The sequence below is a fragment of the Stegostoma tigrinum genome, chromosome 30 (assembly GCF_030684315.1).
Source record: "Stegostoma tigrinum isolate sSteTig4 chromosome 30, sSteTig4.hap1, whole genome shotgun sequence".
Classification (NCBI taxonomy): Eukaryota; Metazoa; Chordata; class Chondrichthyes; order Orectolobiformes; family Stegostomatidae; genus Stegostoma; species Stegostoma tigrinum.
The window spans coordinates 25,719,233-25,746,250 of NC_081383.1; the positions used below are offsets into that span (position 1 = coordinate 25,719,233).

General features: G+C 41.7%; 1 protein-coding gene across 1 annotated transcript; it reads left to right on the forward strand.

Annotated features, from left to right (window-relative positions):
- The first annotated feature begins 3,357 nt into the window (after nucleotides 1-3,357).
- LOC125465948 (E3 ubiquitin-protein ligase TRIM21-like) lies at nucleotides 3,358-25,909 on the forward strand. Its single transcript, XM_048559976.2, has 6 exons — nucleotides 3,358-3,931; nucleotides 9,328-9,423; nucleotides 11,921-12,154; nucleotides 15,694-15,716; nucleotides 17,967-18,112; nucleotides 18,831-25,909. The coding sequence occupies exons 1-6, from the start codon at nucleotides 3,368-3,370 to the stop codon at nucleotides 19,406-19,408; spliced, it is 1,641 nt and encodes a 546-aa protein (XP_048415933.1). The 5' UTR covers nucleotides 3,358-3,367; the 3' UTR covers nucleotides 19,409-25,909.
- Nucleotides 25,910-27,018: the final 1,109 nt, after the last annotated feature.

Sequence of the window (27,018 nt, forward strand, 5' to 3'; positions counted from 1 at the left end):
GTGGTGGAAAGTGTCATCAACAGTGCTATCAAGCAGCACTTGATCACTAATAACCTGCTCAGTGACACCCAGTTTGGGTTCCACCAGGACCACTCAGCTCCTGACCTCAGTACAGCCTTGGTTCAAACCTGGAGCTGAATTTGAAGACCCTTCCAGGATGTCACTCTCTTTACTGCAGTGACTGACTCCTTAACCAATAATGCAACACCAGCTCCTCTTTTACAACCTCCCTGGTATTGCCTGAAGGCCCTTATGCCCTAGAATGCTGAATTGCCTGTCCTGCTCCTTCCCCAACCATGTGTCTATAATGGCAGCAACATCAATTCCACCTGTCTTACACATCCTTAACTCATCCGTCTTACCTATTACATTCCTAGCATTAAAGTAGAAACTATCATTGCCGTACTCCCTCGAATTGCAACACGACTGAATTCCCTCTACCTTAGTTCCTTTACCAATGTATGTTGTGTCCCTATTGAATGAATGATCTGTGTCCCCTCCACCTGCCAAACTCGTTTAAACTCTTGCTGACAGTATGAGCAAACCCACCCAAAGGCTGTTTAGTCTCCTGTTGTGGTTCAAGTGTATGTGTCCCACTTGCATAGAACATAGAACAGTACAGCACAGAACAGGCCCTTCAGCCCACAATGTTGTGCCGACCATTGATCCTCATGTATGCACCCTCAAATATCTGTGACCATATGCATGTCCAGCAGTCTCTTAAATGTCCCCAATGACCTTGCTTCCACAACTGCTGCTGGCAACGCATTTCATGCTCTCACAACTCTCTGTTTCCCAAGAAAAATGCCAAGTGATCCAGGAATCCAAAACCCTTCCTCCTGCAGCAAATCTTGAGCCATGCATTCATCTGCACTGTTTTTCTATTTCTCTATTTGCTAGCAATGTAGCACTAGGAGTAATCCAGAAATTATAACCTCCTTAAGTAACTGCTTAACTCCCTGAATTCTTGTCGCAAGACTTCATCCCTCATTCTAGCTCTGTCATTGACATCACAACCTCTGACTTATCACCTTCCACCTACAGGATACCCTACAGCTACTTAGTGACACACCTGACCCTAACATCAGGGAGACGTCACACCATCCTGGAGTCATATCTGCAGCCATAGAAATATCTGTCTGTACCTGTAATGAATGAATCCACACTCACTTGCTTTTGGTTTCTTCTTCCTCCCCTCCTTTACAGTCAGGCTGCTTACAGTGCTGGAAATTTGGCTCTGTCTGCATTCCTTTGAGGAACCAACAGTCTCATTAGCTTCTGAAATGGAAAACAAATTTGTCAGCAGGACCCCAGGGAACTCCTGCACTATCTGGCTGATGGTCACCCATTCTTTTTTTTACCCTTCAGTCCCCTGAATTAACATGTGTACATCTCAGTGACACAACTGGGAAATTGGTGGAGTGGCAGACAGTAAAAAGTAGGGATAATGGGAAGATACACAGATTTGGCAGGATGTGACCAGTGGTGTCCATAAGGATCTGTGTCAGGGCCTCAATTATTCATATTGTCTGACTCAGTGGAATAGAAAGTCATATTCCAAATTTACTGATGACAAAAAGTTGGGTGACATTGTCGACAGTATAGATGAAATAAGAAAATTACAAAGGGATTTTGTTACACTGTGAGTGGGCAGAACTGTGTGAGATGGAATTCAATATAAGGATGTGTGATGTTATCTATTTTGGACTAAAAAAGGACAGATTAGAGTACTTTCTAAATGAAGTTAAAAACAACAGATGTCTAAAGAACCTAGAGGCATTTGGGTCCATAGATCTTTAAAATGTCATAAACACATACTGAAAATAATCAGTAAGTTAATGGAATGCAGCCCTTTGTACCTAGAAGATTGGAGTAAAGAATGTAGAAGTTATGCTGCAGACACATACTGCACCCATATCTTAGCCCTAAAGGGAGTACAACTTGTGTTTATAGAAATGATACCTGGACTTCAGGAATTAAGTTCAGAGGAGAGATTATACAAATTAGGCTTGTTTTCTCTAGAATTTAGAAGGCTTCAAAATATTAACAGAAGAGAAAGGGAAACAAAAACTATTTCCATTGCTTGCTGTTTTTAGAATTAGGTGGCATAGTCTGAAAATTAGGGTCAGAGTGTTTCGGAGAGATGTTAGAAAGCACTTCTAGACGCAAAGGGTAGTAGAGGTTTGAAATTTACTCCATCAAACGGCAATGGATTCTGGATCAGTTAATATTAAATCTGAGATAGATAATCTTTTGTTCAGCAAAGATGTTAAGGCATATGGGCCAAAGGTGAGTATGTGGAGTTAAGCCACAGATCCGCCATTGAATGGTGGAACAGATTCAGAGGGCTGAACGGCCTACTCCTGTTCCTGTATTCCTAAACTTGCTGTCCACGTAACTCTGTGCCACAGTGTCTCCAGCCCCTGCACAAGTTACGCCACCAATAAGTTTTAAAATACAGGTGGTTACCTGAAATTATGTGCTTTTATAATATTTATTTGTTCGCATTTTTGGAATAGCTTGGGTATTAAAATTTTTAATAGCGACATACAGAGTGATTAGAATGCAACGTTTTAAGGATTTATAGAAATGTGAATGCGTGTAGATATATATGAGATTTGCCCTATACATTCCCAATGCTGACGCTAGTTTCTTTACTCCGTGAATGTTTTATTCAGGGTCTAATTGTCGCTGCTCTAATTTGCACAGAATCTGGGATTTTTTTATTGCCTGGAGATGTTTTAATTCTCCGTTCAAGGTATTGCAGCTCACTGAGAAAATAGCAACGACCGGGCGATTACCCCGCCGACTGCCTGATTAAAGAAATAGTAATCAATGAAGATTTTCCAGAATATGTCACTGGGGTTGCAGGGGAGTTAAAGCACTCTGAAGCTGCAGCCGTCAGTATCAGACGGTGGGACGCTCAGTTTTGATAAATGAAAATGGGTGTTTGGCGGTTAATGATCCTGATTCAGTTACAGATATCCACCCAGCCACGACCAAACACGGGCAGGATAGGCACTCAGCAGCTTTTTCAAAAATACACAGCCAGATGGACAGCTACTGACTGAAGTGTGCGCTTTGCTGGTTGTGATCCATTCACACAAACAGGGGAGTTTGGAAATGCCACAATCTTAATTCACTGCCCTGCAGAGGTGTAGGAGCACGCACTTACTTTCAGTTTATTTTAAAATTGCTGCATCTGTGCAGACTCCTGCAGAAAATGTTCCAGTTCGAGCTCTTTAATGAGCTTAAAGTTAAAATAACAGGGTGTCCGCCCCCCGCTTTGCAGCGGTCCCCACCCCCGGGCCGTTATGCTTCGTGCTTCCAAGTGCCACGGTTTCAGTTTCGGTTTCTCTTGACCCTGATGGCGGCTGCTTTACCTCCGGAGTGGTTGGAAGAGGAGCTAACGTGCCCTGTCTGCCTCCAGATCTACGCCGACCCGGTGATACTGAACTGTAAACACAGCTTTTGCCGAGCTTGTATTGAGGAATCCTGGAAAGAGCCAGAATCTGGCACTTACTCCTGCCCAGAATGCAGAGCCAATTACAGAGAGAGGCCTGTACTGAAAAGGAATTTCAAACTGGCAAACATAGCTCTGAAATACCAGGCAGTGAATGGAACTCCAGTAGCTTTACCCTGTAACTACTGCAGTAGGAAAAAACTAACAGCTGTCAAAACCTGCCTGAAATGTGAGGCCTCTATGTGTCCCAAGCACCTCAAACATCACAGGGAAAACGCTGTGTTTAAAAACCACCCCCTCATTGATCCCACTGCAGACATGTCTACATGGAAGTGCATAGAACACAAGAAACTGTTGGAGATTTACTGTAAGGACGACAAAGTGTGTATCTGCTGTCTCTGCCCTGTCGTGGGGAAACACAAGAACCATAACTGTGTCAGTATCGGTGAGGGGGAACAGGAACTGCGGGTATGTTTTATTGTTCTGATATGTCAGCATCCTAATCGCTCTGCTGCGGACTAGCTGCTTGTGCCCAGTGGTCCTATAACCTGTCGGGGACACTGGAGTTACTACTCAGTGACCAAATCAAGCCAGCAGCTATTAATTCATGAAAATCGAACAGTTGTTGCTAGCAGGGATCGTCCTTCCACTTGACACATTCAGCAGGACTTTCCTGCTTGAAATTGCAAGGTCCTGTCAAATCCTGTTTCAATACAACGATTTTAAACGTACCTGGAGCTGTCTTTCACATACCAGGATTTCTTTGGCTCTGCAGTCAGAAAGTTTCGATGTGGCAAAAATATCAATTTGCGTTGAAGTAGCGCCATTTCCCCAAAGCTATTCACCGCGTCTAGCTGCTGTAATTAAACAAGGCACTTGCACATAACGCTGCACTCCTCTCCCTCATTCATTTGCAAATCGCCTACAAATTCTGTGTTCAAGGGAAGCTGCTGATTGCTAGGCTGGTATCCCAAGGCAAATATGTTTTTGCTCGTCTACCTATCCAATAGTTTCAGTATTATTCCCAGGGTTGTATCCCTTCATTTATCTCTTCACAACCTATGCTCCACTTTTTTCCAAATTAGACCACACATCCCATCAGCACTTGAACATTTATTTCCATTACAAAATAAAATTGTGTGCCCTACAATTGTTTTCCCACGTCACATCTGTTCCTGTTATCACCAGGGCAGGGACAAAGTTCTGAAAAGTTTTTTTTGAAGAAGGGTCCTGACCTGAAACACAACTTTCCTGATCCTCTGCTACCTGGCCTGCTGTGTTCCTCCAGCTCCACACTGTGTTATCTTTGACTCCAGCATCTGCAGTTTTTACTATCTCAGAAGTTCTGAGAAGTAGCTGGTTTGTGATGTCTAGCTGGAGCTTTCAAAGAACAGGTGCTTTCCTGCCATGCACAATGTAGAAGAATGATGGCAGTGTAGAAATCAGCAGAGAGCCATGATATCCTTGGATGAATTACAGTTGAGAAGGGAGGAGGTATTTGAGTGGGCTTCAAATTGTTTAAGCCCCCAAGCAGCTGTGGGAAGCAAGGGAGGAGATTGTAGCGGGCCTTGACATTGATCTTTAAATCCTGCATTCCAAGTGATGGATTATGAGTTTCCAGAGGTGCTCAATGACTGAAGCAGCATAATTGACCAAAGGGCCTCTTTCCATTCTGAGATGCTATGACACTGGGAAAAATTGCATTCCTTTTTCTTTTGAAGGTCAGTTGATTATTCTACAGCCTATTAAATCTATTTTTCTAAAAATTTTGATGTAGAATTTTCAAAGATCTCTGATCTGGCAAACCTCTTTCTTCCTAAATCTCTCAGCCAAAGGTAAATTCGAACAAACTTTATCATCTTAATAATCTGTGCAACCCACAGGGAACATTCATCTTTTGTTTAATGCATCATTCCAATATTCCAGTTGCTTCTGAGCCATCATATTCCTCATGGTGCTCAATCGTCATGTGTGTTCCTTGTGACTTGCAAATTACATCGCTAACAAATGAGTCCTTTATAAAGGTGAATACGATAGCAGAACACCACAGATGCAGAAAAAAAGAACTGAAAATATTTTTTAAAGGCATGGGTAGTTAATATATTAGTTGCTTGTGCTAAGACCCTGATTTCATGCTAGGAGTTGCTATTGACCTGGAGCAGCTGTACATTTACTGTGGCTCCAAGAGCAGCTCAAAAGCTCGGAATTCCACGACAGCTTTTTTGCTTCCTGGCTCCATAAAGTCAGCCTACCATCTACAAGGCACAGGTGAGGAGTGTGATTAAATACGCTCCACCTGCCTGGATGATAATGACTCCAACAATACTCAGGATGTTCAACACCACAAAGCAGTTGGCTTGAATGGCACCTTGTCCTCTACATTCAAAATTCATTCCCTCCATCAGTACACATAGTGACAGCATTGTTGACCCTCGACAACAGGATCATCTAACCTTTTTACCTGAGGTTGAGGTGGTGCATTTCAGTTTCTTTCCCACTTGGGGGGGGGGCTTGTGTTTTTTTAAATCTGAAAATATAAAGATAAGGTTTGGCATAACTGTAACTATGCATTTTAGAGAGAAAAATAAATCCAAGACAATAAACCAATTTAATGAATAAATGGCTAATTAATAAAAATCGCCATTAAAAAAAGTGCCAGTAGCAGTGCAAACTAATAGTAGAGCATGTGTCTCTACAGTAAAGGTGACAGCTGGAGTCGGCACCATGTACAGATAGTCCCTGTGTTGTCTGTCAGTCACGACAGGACCTCAGGTACGTATCTGCAAATGTGTGGATGACATCAGCACCCATGCAAGCACATATTGATGAGCTGTACAGGACATGTGCATGCGTGAATGTAGTTCTGACAGCAGTGCTGGTTGGCTGGTGGTGCAGGGATAGATTTTGGTACGACTTGGAAGGATTTCCCTGCCCTGTGTTTAAATTGACACCCAAACCTCTTTTGTTTAATCAGTCACAACTCAGTTGCAATCAAGAGATAACAAAGTGTAGAGCTGGATGAACACAGCAGGCCAAGCAGCATCTTAGGAGCCGGAAAGCTGACGTTTCGGGCCTAGACCCTAGACTCACGCTCTACAATACTCTCCCTCATCATAAGGGTCTAGGCCCAAAACATCAGCTTTCCTGCTCCTCTGATGCTGCTTGGCCTGCTGTGTTCACCCAGCTCTACACCTTGTTATCTCGGATTCTCCAGCATCTGCAGTTCCTATTATCTCTGATTCAATTGCAGCCAGTGCTGTTCAGTTCCTCTAGCTCGCAGTTTTACCATCCCAAATTTCAATCAAGTTAGTTCTGCAGCCTCACTTTGTGTCATTCAGACAGAATGCAGTGAGAAAAATATCAGGATAATATAAGGAGAAAGGATCAAGGTAACCAGAGACCAGAATGTTTCTGAATTTGTTTTGGCCTTGTCTTGTTAATATATGGACAATGCCATCTTTGTAAGTGGTCATTGTCACTCTGTTGGTTTATGATGATGAAGCCCTGTAATGCTGTATTTATGCACTTGCCTGGTCAATGCGCCACCTAATGATGGTGTTGACTATAAACCCAGCCAAATAAGAAAACTTTTTCCTTGCCTTTTTGTTGAGAAAACAGACCTAAAGAGAGACAGATGAGGCCCCAGCGAGTGAGGCTGGCCAAGGTAACGAGTTGGGTTGAACCAACATAGACGTTGGTTTGCCTCTGGTGAGCATCATCGGAATTGGCCTCAGCAGAATTCACATGAAAGTGAGGGTCAGAAGCGGATTGCCTTTCAGCCTGGGATTTCCTCCTCATTCAGCTTTCTTTGTGGACAGGTTCTTGTAGAGGTTGAAGGAAAGGAGGATGGTAATATGTTGGCTCACACACGGTCTTCCTCTCCCACACACACTGACCCTCCTTGCCATACTGACCTGTTCCTTGTTCCACTTAATTACTCTCCCATCTTCTCTCCCTCTCAATCGCTGATCCCACATTCTCCCTTTGCCAACTACTCACACGACACTCCCTCCCTGTCTCTCACTCTGTCACACAAGCATGTATCCCATGTTAAGCCTCGACAGTACTCTCCCTCTCCTGCATTCACCCTGGGGGCTACCAATGACCAGAAGCCGAACAGGACCAGCCATATACCTAGTGTTGCTACAATAGCAGTCCAGAGGCCAGGGATTCTGTGGCCAGTAGATCACCTCCTGGCCCTCAAGTTTGGGGGAAGTTTGTCCACTATCAACACAGTACAAATCAGAAGTGTAATCAAATACTGCCCACTTAGCTGGATGAGTGTAACTCCAACAACACTCAAGAAGCTAGACACCATCCAGGAAGAAGCACTTGACTTCACCCTTCAATGTTCACTCCGTTCAGCTCCCTTGCACAGGCAACAGTGTGTACCATCTGTAGCATGCACTGCAGTAACTCACGAATCATTCTGACAATACCTTCTAAAGCCACCTGTCTCTACCAACTAGGACAGCAGATACATGGGAGCACCACCACCTGCAAATTCCCCTCCAAGTTACATACCAACTTGACTCGGAACTATATCATTGTCCCTTTAGTGTCACTGGGTCAAAACCCTGGAACTCTATGCTTAACAGAAACACAACACAGAGTGCAGGGGCTCAAGACTGTAATTCACTATCACTTTCTCCAGGAAATTAGGAATGGAAATAAACGCTGGCTTAGCTAGTGACATCCAAATCCCTTGAAAGATTTAAAGTAATGTGCGTTCGCACTAAACAACTGCACCTCCCAATTGTGAACCATTTCAAATCTCCCTCCCATTCGTCAGACGACATGTCTATCCTGGGCCTCCTGCAGTGCCACAACAGTGCCACCTGAATGTTGCAGGAACAGCAACTCATATTCCGCTTGGGAATCCTGCAGCTCAATGGTATCAATGTGGATTTCACAAGCTTCAAAATCTCCCATCCCCTACTGCATCCCAAAACCAGCCCAGCTCATCCCAGCCTCCCTAACTTGTCCTTCCACCCACCTATCCCCTCCTCTCACCTCGAGCCACACCCCCATCTCCTACCTGCTAGCCTCATCCTGTCCCCTTGACCTGTCCGTCCTCCCTGGACTGATCTATCCCGTCCCTACCTCCCCACCTACACTCACCTTTACAGGCTCCACCCCTGCCTCTTTGACCTGTCTGTCTCCTCTCCACCTATCTTCTCCTCTATCCATCTTCTATCTGTGCCCCCCTTCTCCCTATTTATTTCAGAACCCCCTTCCCCTCCTCCATTTCTGAAGAAGGGTCTAGGCCCAAAATGTCAGCCTTCCTACTCCTCTGATGCTGCTTGGCCTGCTGTGTTCATCCAGCTCTTACACCTTGTTATCTCTTATGCATTAAATATAAATTGTTCCAAGGTTTTATTCCTCAGTGACGACCAACTTGTTAACTGTCAGAAGGTTGCACAGTTAGTTTTTCTGTTGTTGTGAATTTGACCAGCATCATAGCGGTCAGAGTCACCATCTTGCTGATGAGAGCTATCATTTTGTGATTAGTTTTTTAGTTAACATTGTAAGGAACTGCTACTTCTTCCAAATCTCATCTCTTCAATTTTCATTTTTCCATAACTCATTGTGCATCTCACTATTGCTCCGTCTGTTGATTTAATTGTATCTCTATATTTGGCTCCACCGTATTGCTTCCTCGATTTGTCCGTCTTCGGTTTCATTTCTCTCTCTCTCTGTCTCTCTTTCTCTCTCTCACACTCATACCCTCACTCACTCCATCTTCTTCATATATTTGCTGTTTCTCTGTCTGCCATTCATTGTCACTGATGTCATTTTCAGTTTAGAATCTGTCCTTCTGTTTCATTTGCCACATTGAAGTATCTATTTTGATTTATTTCAAGGACCACTTGCAGCAGCAAATCGAAAAAGTCCGAACAAATACAACCTTAATCCAAGCTGCTCTTGACCATCTCCAAATACAGAAGGAAAGTACCCAGGTATGTTTGAATGACAGAAGAACTGATACCTTCCCCTAGAATGATTGATACTATTGTCCTAATCCCAAAGCAAATAGGACATGTTTTGTTCACATTGGCTTAAGTTCAGTTTGGACACTTGGTGCTTATCAGATGAGGTTGTCAGTTGTAGGACTTTGTACCCAGTGTCATTGCCTGGCACTTCTGTGTTGGATACAAGTCAGTTTAAATTCCAATGTAAGTAATGCATTATCAGGTGCAAATACAAAGTTAAACTCCCTGTCTACAGTCCCACCAAATATGTTTGAGTCAGATAGAACACTGGTTCAGTCGAGAGTAAAATTCCCATCCTCAAGCACTGTCAGATCTAATATAACACAAGTCCCGCAGGGAATTAAACTTGGCAGCGGCACCAGCTTTTCATAAAAAATGCAAAAAGTGAAAACTCTATAATCGGTAAGTCCAATTCCTGCAAGAAAAAGTAATCACTTGAAACATGGACAATCACACCATACATTTTAATGATCCTTTGACGCTTTTCAAAACAATGAATGAGGTGGTTTTGCAGTAGAAATCTCTCATTTGTCATTACAGCAGCCTGTGGTATGCACGTTTGTACCGGGGAATGGTGCATGCTAAAGAGAATCCTATTTCAGTGATGAACTATTACAAACACTTGTAAACATTTTAATAGAATGCCATAATGACACTAATGTTTGCATGGGAAAGAGATAAACTGGAAACTCAACTTTGATTGCAGGCCTATTGTATATGAACTGGTCAGCAAGTGAATGAGGAATTCTGCATATGTTAAGAAAGAGCATGATCTGAATATTCCTATAAAATAAAATCCAGAAGCATGTTCAGATGATGGAAAGTTTTTGCTTTTGGTAGGAATACACTTCTGAAGGAAATGGCAGTGGACAGATGGGTCAAGCAAAGCTTCTGCTGTCTTTTAATGAAAATGTACGTGTCAAATTATCTAGCACTGCCCCCTGTAAATGCCTTGTGACATTTGAGAGAAGGGGCAATCTATACTGCTACTGGAGAAACAGTACAGATGATTGATTGTCACTGTTGGCCTGCTGGGTAGGATGGTATATTTAAAAGCACTGACATCACAGGACCCAGTACTGCCCCTAGCCCCTGACCAGACGACAGAGAGACCCTTAGAACCCAGGCCACAGTAATCAGGCCTACACCATGCCTCTTCCTGTATTGAGGCACCCTGGGTACAGTAGAGGTTGAGCCTCCCCAGAGACAGTTACTGTGTCATATATGTGTGATTTATGGGGTAGAAGCCTGATATGGGTTCTGGTGTGTATTGTACATCTTCTATATCCTCTCTGCTCCCAGCCTGCCTTCTCCTTTCTGTCCTGCAGGAAGGTAAACCTAACAGTGGCCAGAGCTGATGTGTCTGATTACCTTGCAGGTCATTATAACCAGGGAACTGACAATGGCGTTAAATGGGGACATCATTTTAAAGGGCACTGTAACGAGCACACAACTTTCACGGCCTTGTTTGCAAAGATTTTTATTTCTCTATTTTTAGAGGGATTAACACCCTTTGTGATGCTATAAATGCAAATGTAAAAGTTGCCCCACTTTTACTCTTCACTTGAGATTGGCTAAACTTTGGAACAAATAAATTAATCTGGCTCCAGTTGCGATAAGGTCCAACATGAAGGACAGGGATATGTTGTAGAAATGCTGCCCCTGCTGCCTGAGACAACTGGTGGGAGCCCTGCACTGCTTCTGTTTCTGCAACTTAAACAGAATCAGGCACCTGATTGGTTAGTGCCAGGCCTCACAGTCATGGACAATCCCACTGGGTCTTGTATCATCAGATGTTAGCAACTGCCCATTGCCAGCTGCTGTTGCCAACAATACTCCAAGGCCTACTCAGGAGATTGACATTGGATCCATGGGAAGAGGTGAATGAGGATGGACAGGGCAGGGGAGAATGGAGCAGGAGTTGAGGAGAAATGGCTCACTTTCAGTACCCCTGTCCCCACCCCCTCTCATTCCCAATGCCCCATTCTTTGTTTGGCCACCATGTTCCCATCAACATGGGAACACCCAGGTAAGCTCATGGCTACATGGTCTTTAGGAGCCAGGAGGGACCCATGCAAAGCCTGTCAAATCTCTGAACCACCGCTTAACCCTGGAGTATTCAGGGATAATTTGGCTTTAAACTGTTGATGAGTCCTGTTGGTATCCTGGGTGGAATTCCTACACTGTCTTCCCAATTATGAGAATTGCAGTTGGGTACGCCTACTCACCAGCCACCCCAACATGCTAACCCTGGCAGGCTGCACTAAACTCAGCCCAAAGAGACATCCACAACAAAGTTTAATCTCCAGTTGTTCCTTTCAGATTCACAAACCTGACTGATTACAATGAATGTGGAGATCATGGTCTCGCAAGCTCAGTCTGGATAATGTACAGATTCAATCAGGAAAGTTACGTGCAGTCACGTGACTCATGGTGTATTAACGAGAATTCTTCCACTCCTCAGACTCTGATCAGAGAAACCAAACTCCAGATTCAGGAGAAGTGTAACGCAGTACGGAAGTATTTTGAGAATGAAGAGAAGGAAGCTTGTAAATACCTGGACAAGGTTCAGAGGCATGTGACCAGGGAAATTGATGCGCAGATACTTGAACTGGAAAACAAAATGGAAGAATTTGAGAAGAATATGTCTGATTTCAGTGACCTTTTAACGAAGAACGAAAAGCTTATTTTTATACAGGTAATGTAGGTCTATGTTGCAGATTATTTAAGATCCACTACATGGAAATGGTGATGGCGTGAATGCCACTATCCTACCATTCCAGAGGCCCAGGGTAATGCTGTGGGGAATTTTCAAATACCAGCATGGCTGCTGGTGGAATTTAAATTCAGTTAATTAAAAATAGAATTCTGGATTTGAAATCTAGCCTCAGGAATGATGCCGATGCAACGATCAACGATGATTGTAAAAGTTCATCTGGTTCACTAGTATCCTTCAGTTATGGGAAGGAAATCTGCCATTGGCCACTTTAGGAATACTGCGTGCAATTCTGGTCTCCCTGCTATAGGAAAGATGTTGTGAAACTTGAAAGGGTTCAGAAAAGATTTCCAAGCATGTTACCAGTTTTGGAGGGTTTGAGCACCAGGGAGAGGCTGAATGGGCTGGGGCCATTTTCCCTGGAGTGTCAGAGGCTGAGGCGTGACCTTATAGAGATGTATAAAATTATGAGGGGCATGGATAGGGTAAATAGACAAGATCTTCTCCCCAGGGTGGGGAAATTCAAAACTAGGGGGCAATGGTTTAAGGTGAGAGGGGAAATATTTAAAAAGGATAACTTTTTCATGCAGAGGGTGGTGCATTTATGGAATGAGCTGCCAGAGCAAACTGTGGAGGCTGGTACAATTACAACATTTAAAGGGCATCTGGATGGGTACATGCATAGGAAGGGTTTATAAGGATATGGGCCAAATGCTGGCAAATGGGACTAGGTTAACTTAGGATATTTGGTCAGCATGGAGGGTCTGTTTCCGTGTTATACAGCTCTATGACTATGACTGTTACTGCATTTGACCTGCATGCAACTGTGCTGTTATTTGCTTGACTCATAAACACCTTCTGAAATGGCTGGCCACGCCATTTAGCTCAAGGCCAATTAGCGATGGGCAACAAATTCTAGCCTTGTTACTGATGTCAACATGACATCAACAAATAAAGAAAAATGGGGGAATTATAAGCTTTTTAAAAAAATCTAATGTCTGAAATGCAGAAGAAAATTCCCCTGTTGTAGGAGGGTAGGTATTGGGATGGGGAGATGTCAGTCATGTGGTTTGAGTATTGGAGAAGAGAGGAGGTGCTGAGGTTTCCGAGAATTAAAAAGGAGCCATTGATTCGGATATGGTCTGTTGATAGACTAAGCATTACCCAACGATGGCACCAGCCATATCTGATCCCCACCATACCTTGGCATGTTGTATGAGTTTGCTGGATTGTAGGTCACTAGAAGGTAAATTTACTGCACCATCCTCATTGGAGGTTGGGATCCTCAGGGCCAGCTTGTGTTGTGTAGTTGAGAAAAAATATCACTTGGTAGTCTAAAGAGATGAGGGTCTTCTCTTAAGCAAGATGTTGCTTGTTACTAAGAATATGAGGAGTCGTAGATGGTTATTCTATCTCTTTGTTGTACAGAGCAGTTTTCCCATCCAGGCATTCAGAAGTATTGGGTAGAGCTTAACACACTCCTTAGTATTAACCCTTCCTGAGACAAACCCCTTCTCCAACAAACGTGTTGGTGGGAACTTGGCGTTTGGGGGCCGTGGATCGGAAGTTTGTTTTGCAAGCCTGTGGGGACATCAAGAAATGGATTATCATTTCCACAACAGCAACTTGTATTGTGGAGCCTTGTAAAGAATGACACTCAGCCATGTAAGGAGACATTTGGTCAGGTGACCAGAAATGTGGTAAGAAGGTAGGTTTTAAGGACAGTTTTAAAGGAGTAAAGCAAGTAGAGAGGCAGATAGGTATAGGTAGGATGTTCCAGAGCTTGGCGCCTTAGCAACTGACAACATGACCCCTAACGGGTGGAGCAATTAAAATTTGGGATGCGCCCAAAACTAAAGGAGCACTGGGTGATGAGGCTGGAGAAGGTTACAAAGATAGGGAGATTTGAAAACAAGGATAAGAATTTAAAAATGATCACATTGCTTGAGCAGGAGTCAGTGTAGGTCAGTGAGCACAGGGACTGATGAGGAAATGTTTATGGAGAATAAAATGTAGACGACCAGCCGGGAATGCATCCTTGCTGGAAGGGGAACACAAAGTAAGGGTAAGACATATGATTTTTACAGATTAAATTGCAAATTTTAAACTGTTTCCGCAAATAATACAGGAGAAAAATTGTTGTAAGAAAGATACAAATGGACTGCTCCAGAGGTTACAGACAGAAAATCAGTGTATTGTTTAAAAAGCAATGCAAAAGCAGACCTGAGGGAAAGTATAATTGGAGAAATAAAAAAAAGAGCTTGCATCTTTTAGTGACTTTCTTGTCGTTAAAACACTCCAAAGTGCTTTCAGCCAAAGAAGCACGTTTGAAGTGTACTTGCTGTTGGAATGTAGGAAATGTAGCACAGCAACTCCCACAGACTGCAGTGTGATAGAGACCAGATTATCTGGCTTGGTGATGTAGATTGAAGGATAACTATTGGCCAGGGATGACTCCCCTGTTGACTTGCTGTCCAGTAGCTATGTTCTTTAAGCCTTGACCAGCTGGGTCAGTAGTGGTGATGCCAAGCTAGTCTTTGTGATAGACATTGATGCCTCCCCCCAGGGTACTTTACATGCCGTTGGCCCCCGTGCTGCTTCCTTCAATTGGTGTTCCATAAGGAAGATCACTGATTCATCAGGATGGTGGGGAGTGGGTGGGAAGTAGAGGAGAACGAGGGGTAGGTGTTGCTGTAGATGGTAATCTGCAAGAGGTTTCCTCATCCATATTTCACCTGATGCTATGAGACTTTATGTTGCGGATTTCCAGGCCATCTATATACCACTGTGCTGCTGGATCTGTCTCGTCAGTGGGACAGGACATAACTGAGGGTGGTGATGGTGTTGTCTATTAAAAAAACTTGAATTCACAATCTTCTAACTGAGAGAAGTGTCCTCCCAATTGAGACAAGGCTCACACTGGCTATTATGGATGACTTTGGAATTTGATGTAAAGGACAAACCACTCCAATAGCACATAAAATGGCAATGCAGCTGAAATTCGGCTGAATGCCCTCCTGGAGTGACTATATTCCTAAATTCAGTCTTATCTCACATAAGACCAGAAGTAGGCCATTCAGGCCATCAAGTCTGCTGCGCCATTCAATGAGGTCTTGGCTGATCAGGCAATCCTCAACTCAAGGTACCACATATTATGGGCCCTTGCAGGCCTTCTTGACTCCTTGGTTTCCAATCATCAGGAAGGACGGTGGAAGAGGGTTAGTTCATGTATGGGTCAGAAATATTTTTGTTGTTTGTTATTGAATTCTGCTATAATTGGTTCATATAGTTGGCTATGTTTCACCATCAGCAGGTAGCAATGGAATAAAGTTTGTTTTGTTTTCTTAGCGAGAAATAGAACTATAAGAAACTATGATTGATTTTGCTATAGAATATCAATGTATCTAAGTATATATAATCTACAATAATGCTGATACTTAATGCACAGGATGAGTGTACATCTGATATGTTTATTCAAATGGGCGATTGTAATCATTATCCATTTTATCTCATTATTTCAGGGATTTAATTCAATGGCATTGAGGTAAGTGAAATAAATTTTAATATAATTCACTGGAATTAATTGAATTTATATAAATCTTCACTATGTAAACATCAAAACGATTACTTTGTTTTTTAACTTTAAACATTTTTGTTCTTTAACGTCCTATGCCATATGTTAGTTTTTTTTAAAAAATAGAGCCATCAGCTTGGCTCAGTGGCCACATTCTGAATTCTGGATCTGACTTAAGAACACTTTTGTCTGTGGGAAAGATGCTAATTGAATGCAAATTTTTTTTATTGTTGTTGTGTCAGGATGTTGGGAGTTAGCTCCATGTGGGCACTTCGGCACAGTCCCCAAAGGGTGTTACATTGTTAGTAAGCTTACTTTCAGATCAGATATTTAAATGAGCTGCCGATGAGGTGGACATGAGAGTGCAGTGGTATGATGTAAAGAGGACCAGAGAATTTGTAACATATCCTGGCTAATGTTTTTCCCTAACTAGCGCCATCAAAGTAGATTAAGTTGTGGTTTATCAGATTACTGTTAATAGGAACTGGTCGTGTACGGTTTGGCTGCTATAGTTTTCCATCTGACAATACCAATTGCATTTCAAAGTAATTTATTGGCTACAAGCTACAATGGAGCTTTTATAAAACAGGCACAATATAAATGCACATTCTTTATTTCATTATGTAAAATACTCAATACAATCGCTTAAGCAAACAGGTTCTTCATGAGGTATTTTAAATGCCTCTTAAAATATTGTAACTTCCTGAATGACAAATGAGACATATGCTGTGGATCACCACTTGTGCACTAGCTAACCTGCCATTTTTCTCACATTCATCGAAATGGAAATGATGATGATCGTGGCATGGAGAATGTGGAACAGGAAATTCTGGCAGTCATCTATAACTGTTGTGCATCTGGAAAATATCTGTGACTATGATGAAGCAGTCATTCTGTCAAATTTAGCTTTGCTGCTTCTCGCTATCTGCTGTGCCAATAAATAATTGTGCATAACTATAAATAGTCCATTAAATGAGAAACTGAGTGTGCATAAATGATCCATTAAATAAGTAACTGACTGCATGTATAAATAATCCATAAACTGAGTACTTGAGTTTACATTCAGGACATTGTCCATGGATCTGAGTGTATGCATAAATACTCCATTTACTAAGCACCTGGGCAAATCTAAAATTCACCCCATTAAGCACGACTATCAGACAGGAAATGGATGGCCATTTGGAAAATTTTCTGAAAACAGTACCATTTGACCTCTGAGTGTTTAGGTTTGCGCCATTATCCAAGAAGTGAACGTGTGTTTAGTCATCTAGAGTGTACACATAGTCACTTCATTAATCAAGTATCTTAGTGTATGTTTGATCAGCCCTTTACAAATTTCGGGCCTTCCCAATATTCTCTCTATTTCGGCATTATTTGTCATCTTGTCTGCCGGCCCTGCATCTTATGTCAGGAATGCTCACTCAATATCCATTTTGAACCATTCAATTACATAACCTGATGGTGTAGCAATAACTTCCCTATGTGATTTGCGCTGGAGGTTTGTATATTTTGCACTAGTCCTCATAAGCGCTTTCCCACTATTGCAATTTCCTGTTCCACTGGAGATTGGAACCTGATTTCTGATCCCTTGACTCTGTTCCTGGTGGTGTTGGTTGAGGAGCAAAGTATTGGCTAAGATATCAAAAGAATTCATTAGCTATTCTTTCACGAGTCCCATCAGGACTTTGCTGAAAAAACTTCAAAAAGTTATTGCATCAAAGACTAGATCTAGCCATCCACGGAAAGCCTTAGCTAAACTTACAAATAGCACACATGGAAGGAGCAGCAAAGATGATTTTGACAGGGGCAGGAGGACGGGTGTGAAGATTGGAGTAGTGAAGTAATAGTAGATTTCACCTCCCAATTACTGTTTCTTTTCTACTGTTATTCCTTCCAATTTTGGTTAGGATCTTTTGAGAGTAGCTCCTCTAATAAATCAGTGGACTTTTAATATTTCAGTTCCAAGTATATTTGAGTAGTTGTATTCCAGGGATTGATCCAGCTCTGTTTTGAACTTCAGCCTTAGCTGCAGGCTGGCTTTTATGTCATTGTAGATTCTTACATTTTAATTGTATCAGCTCATTACATCTGTCTGTCTGCCAATCATTACAATTGGCTCATTTTCCAGAATAATTCTTCATATTCCCTTCTGTAGATCAGCTTGATTTATTTATATGGTACACTGAATGCATTTTAATGTAGCTTGCCTTTGTTCTTTAGAATAAAAGCAGCATCTGAACCACTAGCCCCACAGCCACCACCGCCTGATGTCAACAAAATAACAACGGATAAGATAAACTGGGTGCAGAAACAGTATGAAGTGGTTTCCCAACTCGAGAGGGATCGGGACATAATGGCAACTGTGTGTAAGTACAGCCCTGTTCCTCTTGTGTACTTCACTGTGACACTTGTTAAATTGAATTGAGGCTTTCCTATAAAAGTGTGGATCTATTTAAAATTATAACAATTTAGCATTCAGCTTGCATAGTCCACTGCACCAAAGACGTCAGGGTCATAAATCTGTGGCAGTTCCACTCCAGCCTAGCCACAAGTCTGGCTAAACTGTAGTGATGCGTCGCAAATGAAGCTGAGAACTGGCCTTTCTCTGGAGTTCCTACTGGGGCCTGTTGTAGTAGAAGCCAAACAGTTTTAAGATGTGGGATTGCCAGGGCATGGGGGTGGAGACAGACGTTGGGCTGTTGTGAGAAGTGGAAGCATATATCCTGGGGGAGCTACCTGGACATCCAGGCCTGGGATTTCACTCGGATCTGAAGGTGCAAAAGGTTGACAGTTACTTTTTATTCCTTTACTAAGATGTTGAGAAAAATCCCATCCTCTTTCTGGGGTCCCTTTACTCAAATTTGGCATATTTTACCATACTTTGGGGCCTTTTGATGCCATTGGATTGCCTGAGATATGGTCTGGCAGCTATTAAGTGACCCACTCCATCCCAGCTTGGTGCCCAGTTTGTGGCCCCACAGTCATTAAGAGGTGTGCCTCCTCCTTAACATTTCTAATTCATCGATGAGGAGAGAACTTCACGGATCAGAGCTGTGATCCTCTCTAACATTGCTTTATTCACAGATGGACAGACACCGACTTTGGACGTGGAGACTGCTCATCGCAGTGTCATTCTGTCAGGCGATAGGAGAGTCATGTCTGGGACCCAGTACAGGCAGCCCTATCCCGCTAACCGCAAGAGATTTGACGCCTGGGGTCAGGTGCTGTGCTCTGAGGGAGTCGACAGTGGCCGCTGTTACTGGGAGGTGGAGATTGCCGGAGTCCGTGGCAAATGGGCAATTGGTGTCTGTTACGGTAGCATAAAGCGAAAGGGTCGGGATAAAGAAAGTGTGCTGGGGGAGAGCAGTAAGTCATGGATTGTGTGCTCCGAGAATAATAATAATTTGTGGAGTTACTTATCAAGGTCCAGCTCTGTTTCAGCCCAGCACAATGGTAATATCACAGACCTAGCTGTCCGAATATCCTCTAAGGTGGGAGTGTTTGTGGATTTTGATGCTGGAATAATCTCCTTTTACAGTGTATCAGGCAACAAGCTAAGCCTGATATGTACTTTCCAGCAACAGTCATTCTCAGAGACTCTCTACCCAGCTCTGAGAGTTAGTGATTGGAACACGTCTCTGACTCTGTGCTCTCTCAACTGATTCCTTTCTCGTCTCTTTTTAAACTTTTATTCTTTGAATAGTTCCCACACAAAAAGGAAGAACATCTATTGGAATGAACCAAAGTTGCTCCCGGTAACATTATAACCCCAAAATATCTTGCTAAATTCTTCTGGACGAGTTCATTGACTACTTAAAGTAGGTTCCTTCTACCAAGAAAGCCACAGCTGAGAGCTTCACCCAGCAATCAATAATGCTCCGGGAAAAGTTAGAGAAGAAATTAAGAAAATATCAAAAAATGGTGTTTGTTTAAGAAACAAAATCCAGCTAAATATCTCTGCTTCGACAGAAAGAAGTGCACAAATGGGGTTGAAATTTGTTTTGGGTGGCAGTGAAGAATAAGCATTAATTAAATACTCTCATTCCACCATCTGCTTTCTATTCCGTTAACGTCTTCCATTTTGTACAGACGAGACAGAGCGGGGATTGCCCAGAGAATATGAGTGTTGCTTTGGACTCTCATTGCCACAAATTTTAGTTGCAAATTAAGTACTCTTTTTCTGTAGCTTGAAGAGGTACTCAAAATACCACTAGCAATATCACCATCTTGTTGAATTCCTCTTTTCTATCACTATCCTTATTCATCCAGTGTCAGTTTCTAGTATTCTTGGAATGTGGGTTCTTTTTGAAGCTGATTATATTGAAGAAGGTTTTTTATGCACTATTTTTCATCCAGTTCAAAAGTTTTCATCTAGCTTTCATTTTTTTCTCATTCAGAGGGCTGTGATAGACTTGATGGGTCACATGTCTTCCTTTGTGGTTCTACATCCAGAAATGCTGTTATACACAACTGTATTTTTTTTATCATTTTCAAATTTCCCATTTTTTGTTACTGTTAACCAGCACCAGAAAACACTAGTGTTTTCCAGTTGATTTATTTACATGCAAAACCTGTTAAGGGCAATGCAGACCATAAGGTGGTGGAGAGGCACCCTGTCTCTGTGCTTTGTGAATTCCGTGATGGATCCTGCGTGAAAATAGCAAAATGGACCCAAAATTGGCCATGAGAGGAAGTGGAGGGACAGCTGAAGTGTTTGTGACTGGAGGCTGATAGAAGTGGGGTTTATAGACACTCGCTGTTAACACTGTTTCTCTCTCCACAGATGCTGTGAGACCTGCTGAGTTTCTCCAACATCTTCTGTTTTTATTCCACATTCCAAGCTGATATTATTTCAGAGTCAGTTTGAGGAAACAAAAGTTATGCATGTGGTTCCTATTCGGGGAGAGGTCTGCAAGACTGTTGAATTTTGGTAGCATTAGGATATGCTGGTGATTTTATTCAGTAGACATGTCAGGAAAGTCCCAGCTTGATCATACATGTGTGCGGTTTTGGTAGATTTCAAATGGATCACATTCAATAAAAACCAAAGTTGGCCTCAGTGCCCAGAGATGGAAAGCAATAAGGCATCTCAGACTGAGACCTGGTTCTGTGAACGTTGTTAAACAGGATTAGCAAGTCAGTGTTGCTGCATTACACATAGTAAAAATCCTCCTGATACTAATATAGACACATGAGAGAGTTACTGGGAAATGATTTATGGAAACAGCCTCTGCAAGGAGCAAGCACATATGGCTGAGGAGGTAAACAGTGAAGCAAAAAGATTAAATTCTTCGACCAAATGTAATGACTGCTCAGGCACTGGGTTAATACTGGGTACATTGATAGGAACCTTCTGGCTGTATTCACTGATCGAAGGGGAGCAAAACAATGTTATTTTAACCCACTTAGGGGAACACTGGGGATTTGATATTTAGATTTACCTTATTGTGCAAAAGAAATTGTGAGGCACTCTGTCAATTGAACAGCAGAGGGTAGTGTTGCCTTTGTAAAAGGATGTTATAACATTCAATACTGCTGATTCCCCCGAATGACACAGAGTTATAGTCACTAAGACAGCTGGGAAGAGCAACCAAGCTGAATGGCAAGGTGGGATTTTCCACTCCTTTTCCTGCCTCATCCCCTGAAATAAATTAGGTTCTACCTAAATGCAGGGTACACCAGCAGTATTCCCATTTGAAAGGAAGCATTAATCTTTCTGAGTTGGGAAGGCCCTGTGCCACTTCTGTACGTCATCAGAGAAAAATTCGAATGATGATCTCCTGGGCTGTTAGGGAATCCAGAATACATTGTGAAAATTGAGCGCATGGATTTGGCACTTCAAGCTCCAGTGATTTTGTTTGTAATTACTGTGTTGAGTTTATTACGGACAAACAATGAAGGTATTACAGAGTTTTGGGCTGCACCAGCTTCTTTCAATTCCATATAAGTCACATAACTCCAGCACCATAAATACTGATTCATACAACTAACATCCCTTGCTGTTTTTAACCATGGCTTGGGTCAACACCTCAGGGTTAAGCTTCGAGCTGAAAAATTGAGCCTGTTGATCTGCTGTGTATTAACTTTGTCTTTTGTCCTGCTGTCAGAAGGATGTACAGTGTTATTCCAGCATAATACTTTCAATCTTGCCCTTCTGATGAAAAACATTCATAAGCTGTCAAACTTTGCACATTTTCAATATCTGCGTTACATTTTAGAGGATATTTTTCATCTAATTTCATGTTCCAAAGATCAACAGAAAGACTAGGCTTTCCTCATATCGAAAACTTCAGCTGTGATGAAGTGTCATCCAAGCTCGAAACATTACCTTGCCTTCTCTTCATAGATGCCTGACCCATTGATAGAAGTGGGATTTATAGACACTCGCTGTTAACTCTGTAATTTTTTGTTTTCAGTACAGATTCCAGCATCTGCAGTAATTTTCCCTACATTGATGTTGGTTAAAGCCAAACCCAGATGAAAATCTAGTGAGAGATTGACCCAGTGTACCAAGGATTTGTCCCAACATAATTACTGGTGCTTTAAATGTTGTTTGGACAACCTGAATGGAATTTGGGTGGTTTGTTGTTCCATATATTATAGGAGCAGTAATGATTTGGCCCTTGTAACATATTCATGCTGAAAATTTTAACTATGATCAGTGTGGATCCATGATGTCTCTCCTCTCCTGGTCTGCTTCCTCCCTGACTCCTGATAAACTAAACAAATATATCCAGTTTTCCGCTAGGAGAACTCAGCCAGCTGAAATGACAGCTTGCACTTAACCCTGCATCATCTGCATGATAAAGCCAGGAGCTGTTGGAACAAATCATTTCAGGAAAAAGGGACAACAGATCTTGTTTCCTTCCTTCAGGTTAAAGCATCGTAATTAGTAGTAGAATGCCTGCAATGTTCTGCTTTTGTGGGGACCAGTTGTAAATTACCTATGTCTTCCTCACTCAGGAATTAATCTACGTTCATTGTTCACCTCATGTGGACTGGCCTGTAGATTGTATGTTGTTCGGGATAGCGGACTATTCAGACCTCAAAGCAACGGGGAATGAACCGCTCTCACAAAGTCTAACAAGGTTGTGAACAACTTGATTTTGAACATATTTATGAGGTAACTACACCTAGCAATCAAAACAGTCCTCCAAGATTGTTTTTAACATCATATGTATTTCATAACATTTAATTTTTGGATACACTGCAAGTTATAGCATGTTCTATTTTTATACATTGCTTTCAGTTATTCACAAATTCCAGAGAGTTGTTGCTTGATATCTGTGACTTTCAAGAATGAATTACTCTCAACTTCAGTTCTGTGCAGTTTTTAGAAGGTTTTTATATTAAAAATATTTTCATATATTTGCCTTTGCAGGTATAAATATGCTGTTGAGAGTATTTGTGCTGGATTGTTAGTCATATGATCGAAGATTAACTAAGCTGCTCTTAGTCACAGGACAACCTTTGTGCTCAGTTTTCCTGCTTATGTTTATTTTTATCTCAATAGTCTGTAAATGGGCTGTTCTTTCTGGAGATACACGACGGGAGACCACCTTCCCAACAAAATACGTCTTTTTATTCTTTTGTGGGATGTAAGCATTGATGGAAAGGCCAGCGTTTGTTGCCCATCCCTTATTGCACTTGAATTAAGAGTGTCAGTAGGATTTATGAGGGCAGTTAAGAGTCAACCACATTACTGTGGTTCTGGACTCGCATGTAGGCCAGACCAGGTAAAGATGACAGATTGCTTTCCTGAAAGGACATTAGTGAGCCAGATGGGGTTTTTAATAACAATATCTACTAATAAGGAATTCCAACAATTGATTATATGTGACATTTCTCTGTTGACACAAGAATTTCCTGGGATTGTTCTCTGTTGTATTGGCATACAGACCAACTGTGTACATCAGACTCTGTTTATGTACTAAGGAGCAAGGAGCAGAAGACAAATTTTAGTCGGTAAATCCCCTTTGTTAAATTTATTGAGTAAGTAATGAAAAACATTTTAATCAATGTATTGCAATCAGGCCATTATTGCTGCAAAAGAGTTTCAATGGTAGTTCCCCCCACAGAAGGTATTTCGAAAATTTCTAAAGAGAGAAATAGAAGTATATAGACAGTTGGGTTCAGGGAACTTAGCGAATGACGGACCAAAATATTTGACTTCTGCTGTGCTGGCGGTCATGCCTTTCCCATGTACAGGAAAACATGCATCCCTTTGGCAAATATTCAACTTGTTCAGAGGCTTTATTCTCAAAAAAAGAATGTCAGGGTTTGAGTAATTTCTTCTGAAACATCCTGTCACTGCATGCCAAGGGTTAGCAACAGCTAGTGAGCCATGGTTTGCCATTCCTGCTAAAATGCTATCACATTCTTCACATTCTGACACGCTTATGTGGAATCCACCTTAAAGTGCTGTTTTCTGACAGTCTGGATCATTGGAATGTCCCACGCACATATTTGCAGTCTTCTGCAGGTAAAACTGCGGTCACTACACAGAAAGCAGTTAGCACGTCCAGTGGCTATATTGATCAGCTGTGACCTGAAACTTTACAGAACCTCCCCTCAGTAAGCAGAAGATGATCTGTGTTCATGGTGCCATGAAGTGAAACGTAGGGTAACCTTTATACAATGACCTCATGCAGCACCAATCCATTTCAGTCACCACCAAACAGTATCAGCTCTGAGCTGCTCAATCATGTGCCTCGAGACTTGTGCCTCCGTGTTGAGTTGCTTTTTCATTTGGAATCTGGCATCAGCTGATGCCTGCTGTTTTCAGGCTAAAATCAAAATGAATTTGGCTAAAGTGATAGCACCTTGGTAACTTAGGCAGACATGAATGCAGGACTGTTGCAGATTTAGAGATGCAATGGGAATTTGCTTAGTGTTTGAAGAAAAGCGTGAATATGAACATAATGGAGAGATTGCAGCTTAAATTTACAAGAATGGTTCCAGGGATGAGAAGTTGTGAGAACAGATTGAAGAAAGTGGGACCATTCTCTTTGAATGGAAGAAGATTAAGAGAAGATCAGATAGAGGTTTTCTAAATCATGAGCAGCCTGTATAGAGTAGATGAGGAGAAGCTATTCCCACTCATAAAGGGAACAAGAACAAGAGGGCATAGATTTAAAATGATGTGCAGAAGAAGCAGTGGTTATGTGAGGAACAAACCTTTTCATTCACCGAGTAGGTAGGGTATGGAATGCACTGCCTGGAAATGTGGGGGAGGCACATTCAATTGAGACATGCAAGAGCGCATTCGACAAGTATTTGGATAAAAGTAATGTGCAAAGATATGGGAATAAAGCAGGAAATTAGCAGTAGATGATGCTCATCTGAAGAGACTGTGCAGGCATGACAGACTGAATGGCCTCTGCACTATAAGACCCCAGAGATTTTGTGATTTTTCTGCTGTCTTGGCCCCTATATCCCTTATTGAACTAAGACTGAAGCAATTCATATGCATTTTATGATTTGCTGAATGCAAGTTGGCTGCAATATTTACTTAAGTGGAACAATTACACATTAAAAAAATGCGATTAGAAATCACTCATTGTTTGTACATTATCTTGAGGGAATATTGATACCTTTTCCTGAGGGAAATAACAAGTGGCTATGTAAATTGAGGTTCTTTCCTTCTCATTGGTCCCTCTACCAGATGAGGAACCAGTCCAGTGCAAGATACATAGCTTGTCTGTGATTTGGTGATTAAGAAGTCTCTTCAAAGAGAAATGACAGGGCATGGTTGAACTGTTGAACATTTCTTATATCTTGGGGCTAAGTTCAGACTGGTTAGCTAGTTCAACCACTTGTCTTATTGTCTTCATACCTGCAGTCTTCAGCAAGTCTCAACTGCAAAATTGAATCCAAACATAAGGGAAGAGAAGGCAAAAGGCAGTTAGCCACTCCCCACGTGTATCTCCCAGGGAACAGCCACACAGTGTTAGCTGGAAATGAATCTGTACACTGCTCTCAGAACGGTGTGAAACATAGCAAGCTGAAAGGCAGAGAAGAAACAAAATAGTTGAATGGAGACTGTAATTTGTGTGTGGCATGAATTTTCTTTTTTATTAACAATTTTTAAAATTGTTGTCATTTTGTATTAAACAATAGCACCTATAAGCCTAATGATATTAATAAAATGCCATTTATTTACATTGTGTCTAAGTTGTTTTCAAAGCATAATGCTATTGGGGTGGTGCTATTGGCATAGTACAAGATAAGCAGTGGTATATACCTCTGTCACAAGTCTCTTTCAAATAACTATTGCCTTATGATTTCCAAATGAGCTCCTTGTAGAAGCTTGCTCTTTACAGGTGGAGTTCATTTTTCTTGGAAAAAATTGTGTGCCCCTATCAACATCACATCACAAACACTCTTCCTGGTACAGTAGTGTTCTCACTACACTCTGCTGATTGAAACATTACAGCTCCAGAATGAATGGAGTTTATTTTAGGGAGGATAATGTGCAACAGGGCATAACATCAAACATTTGTGTGTTCTCATTGATCTGCTGACACAAAAGTTGCATAGTAGTCTGAAATCTAATATCGGGTATGAGCCTGTTGATGCTCAATGATCCTATATTCTATGAGTTCCAATATTTTTGTACAGTTAGCCAGTGCATTCTCAGCCAGATGAAATTCTCAATTGGATGGTGGTGGAAAGCAGAGTTGTGATTTTTAATTGTTTCACTAACTGACATATTCTATTTATCAAGAGGGTAACAAACAAAGCTTGACATGTTAATAAGATAAAAACATTTTAAGCCTAAATCCGTCTAATATATTAGGTTAAATTAATCTAATAGATTAGGACTCATGAAGCCCAAAGCAGCAGTAATACAGTTTGAGACTGTACAATCCACAAACTTTAAACAAATGTGTGAGAATTTCTTACAAAAGCAGTTTATTAGGGATGAATAAGAAATCATGCAATAAATATACAAGTCAACAGATTTCAAAATCAGTTCAGATGTGGTTCTTGTATTGTCACCAGTTTACTTGCAAAGCATCAATGCAAATCCTTTCCCTGTGCTACTGATTTTGACAATTTTTGTTGGATTTCCATTACATTTTGTAAAATCTGCTCATTTTCTCAGGCTCTGCAACATTACACTACACTTGTTGTACTGTGCACCTGAAAGCACTGAGGAAGACTGTTTGGTAAAGTGATGCCTTCACTGAGAACTTCTGATTGGCAAAGAGACTGGTTGAGATCTGGAGTTCGTGAGCAGATTGTTTCTTTGATCAGTGATACTGATGAC

Coding starts and splice junctions, on each gene's coding strand:
- LOC125465948 (XM_048559976.2), top strand. CDS start 3,368: ATGGCGGCTGCTTTACCTCCGGAGTGGTTGGAAGAGGAGCTAACGTGC. Junction 9,424..11,920: donor TACAGAAGGAAAGTACCCAG/GTATGTTTGAAT, acceptor TCCACTCCTCAG/ACTCTGATCAGAGAAACCAA. Junction 15,717..17,966: donor TTTAATTCAATGGCATTGAG/GTAAGTGAAATA, acceptor TTTGTTCTTTAG/AATAAAAGCAGCATCTGAAC.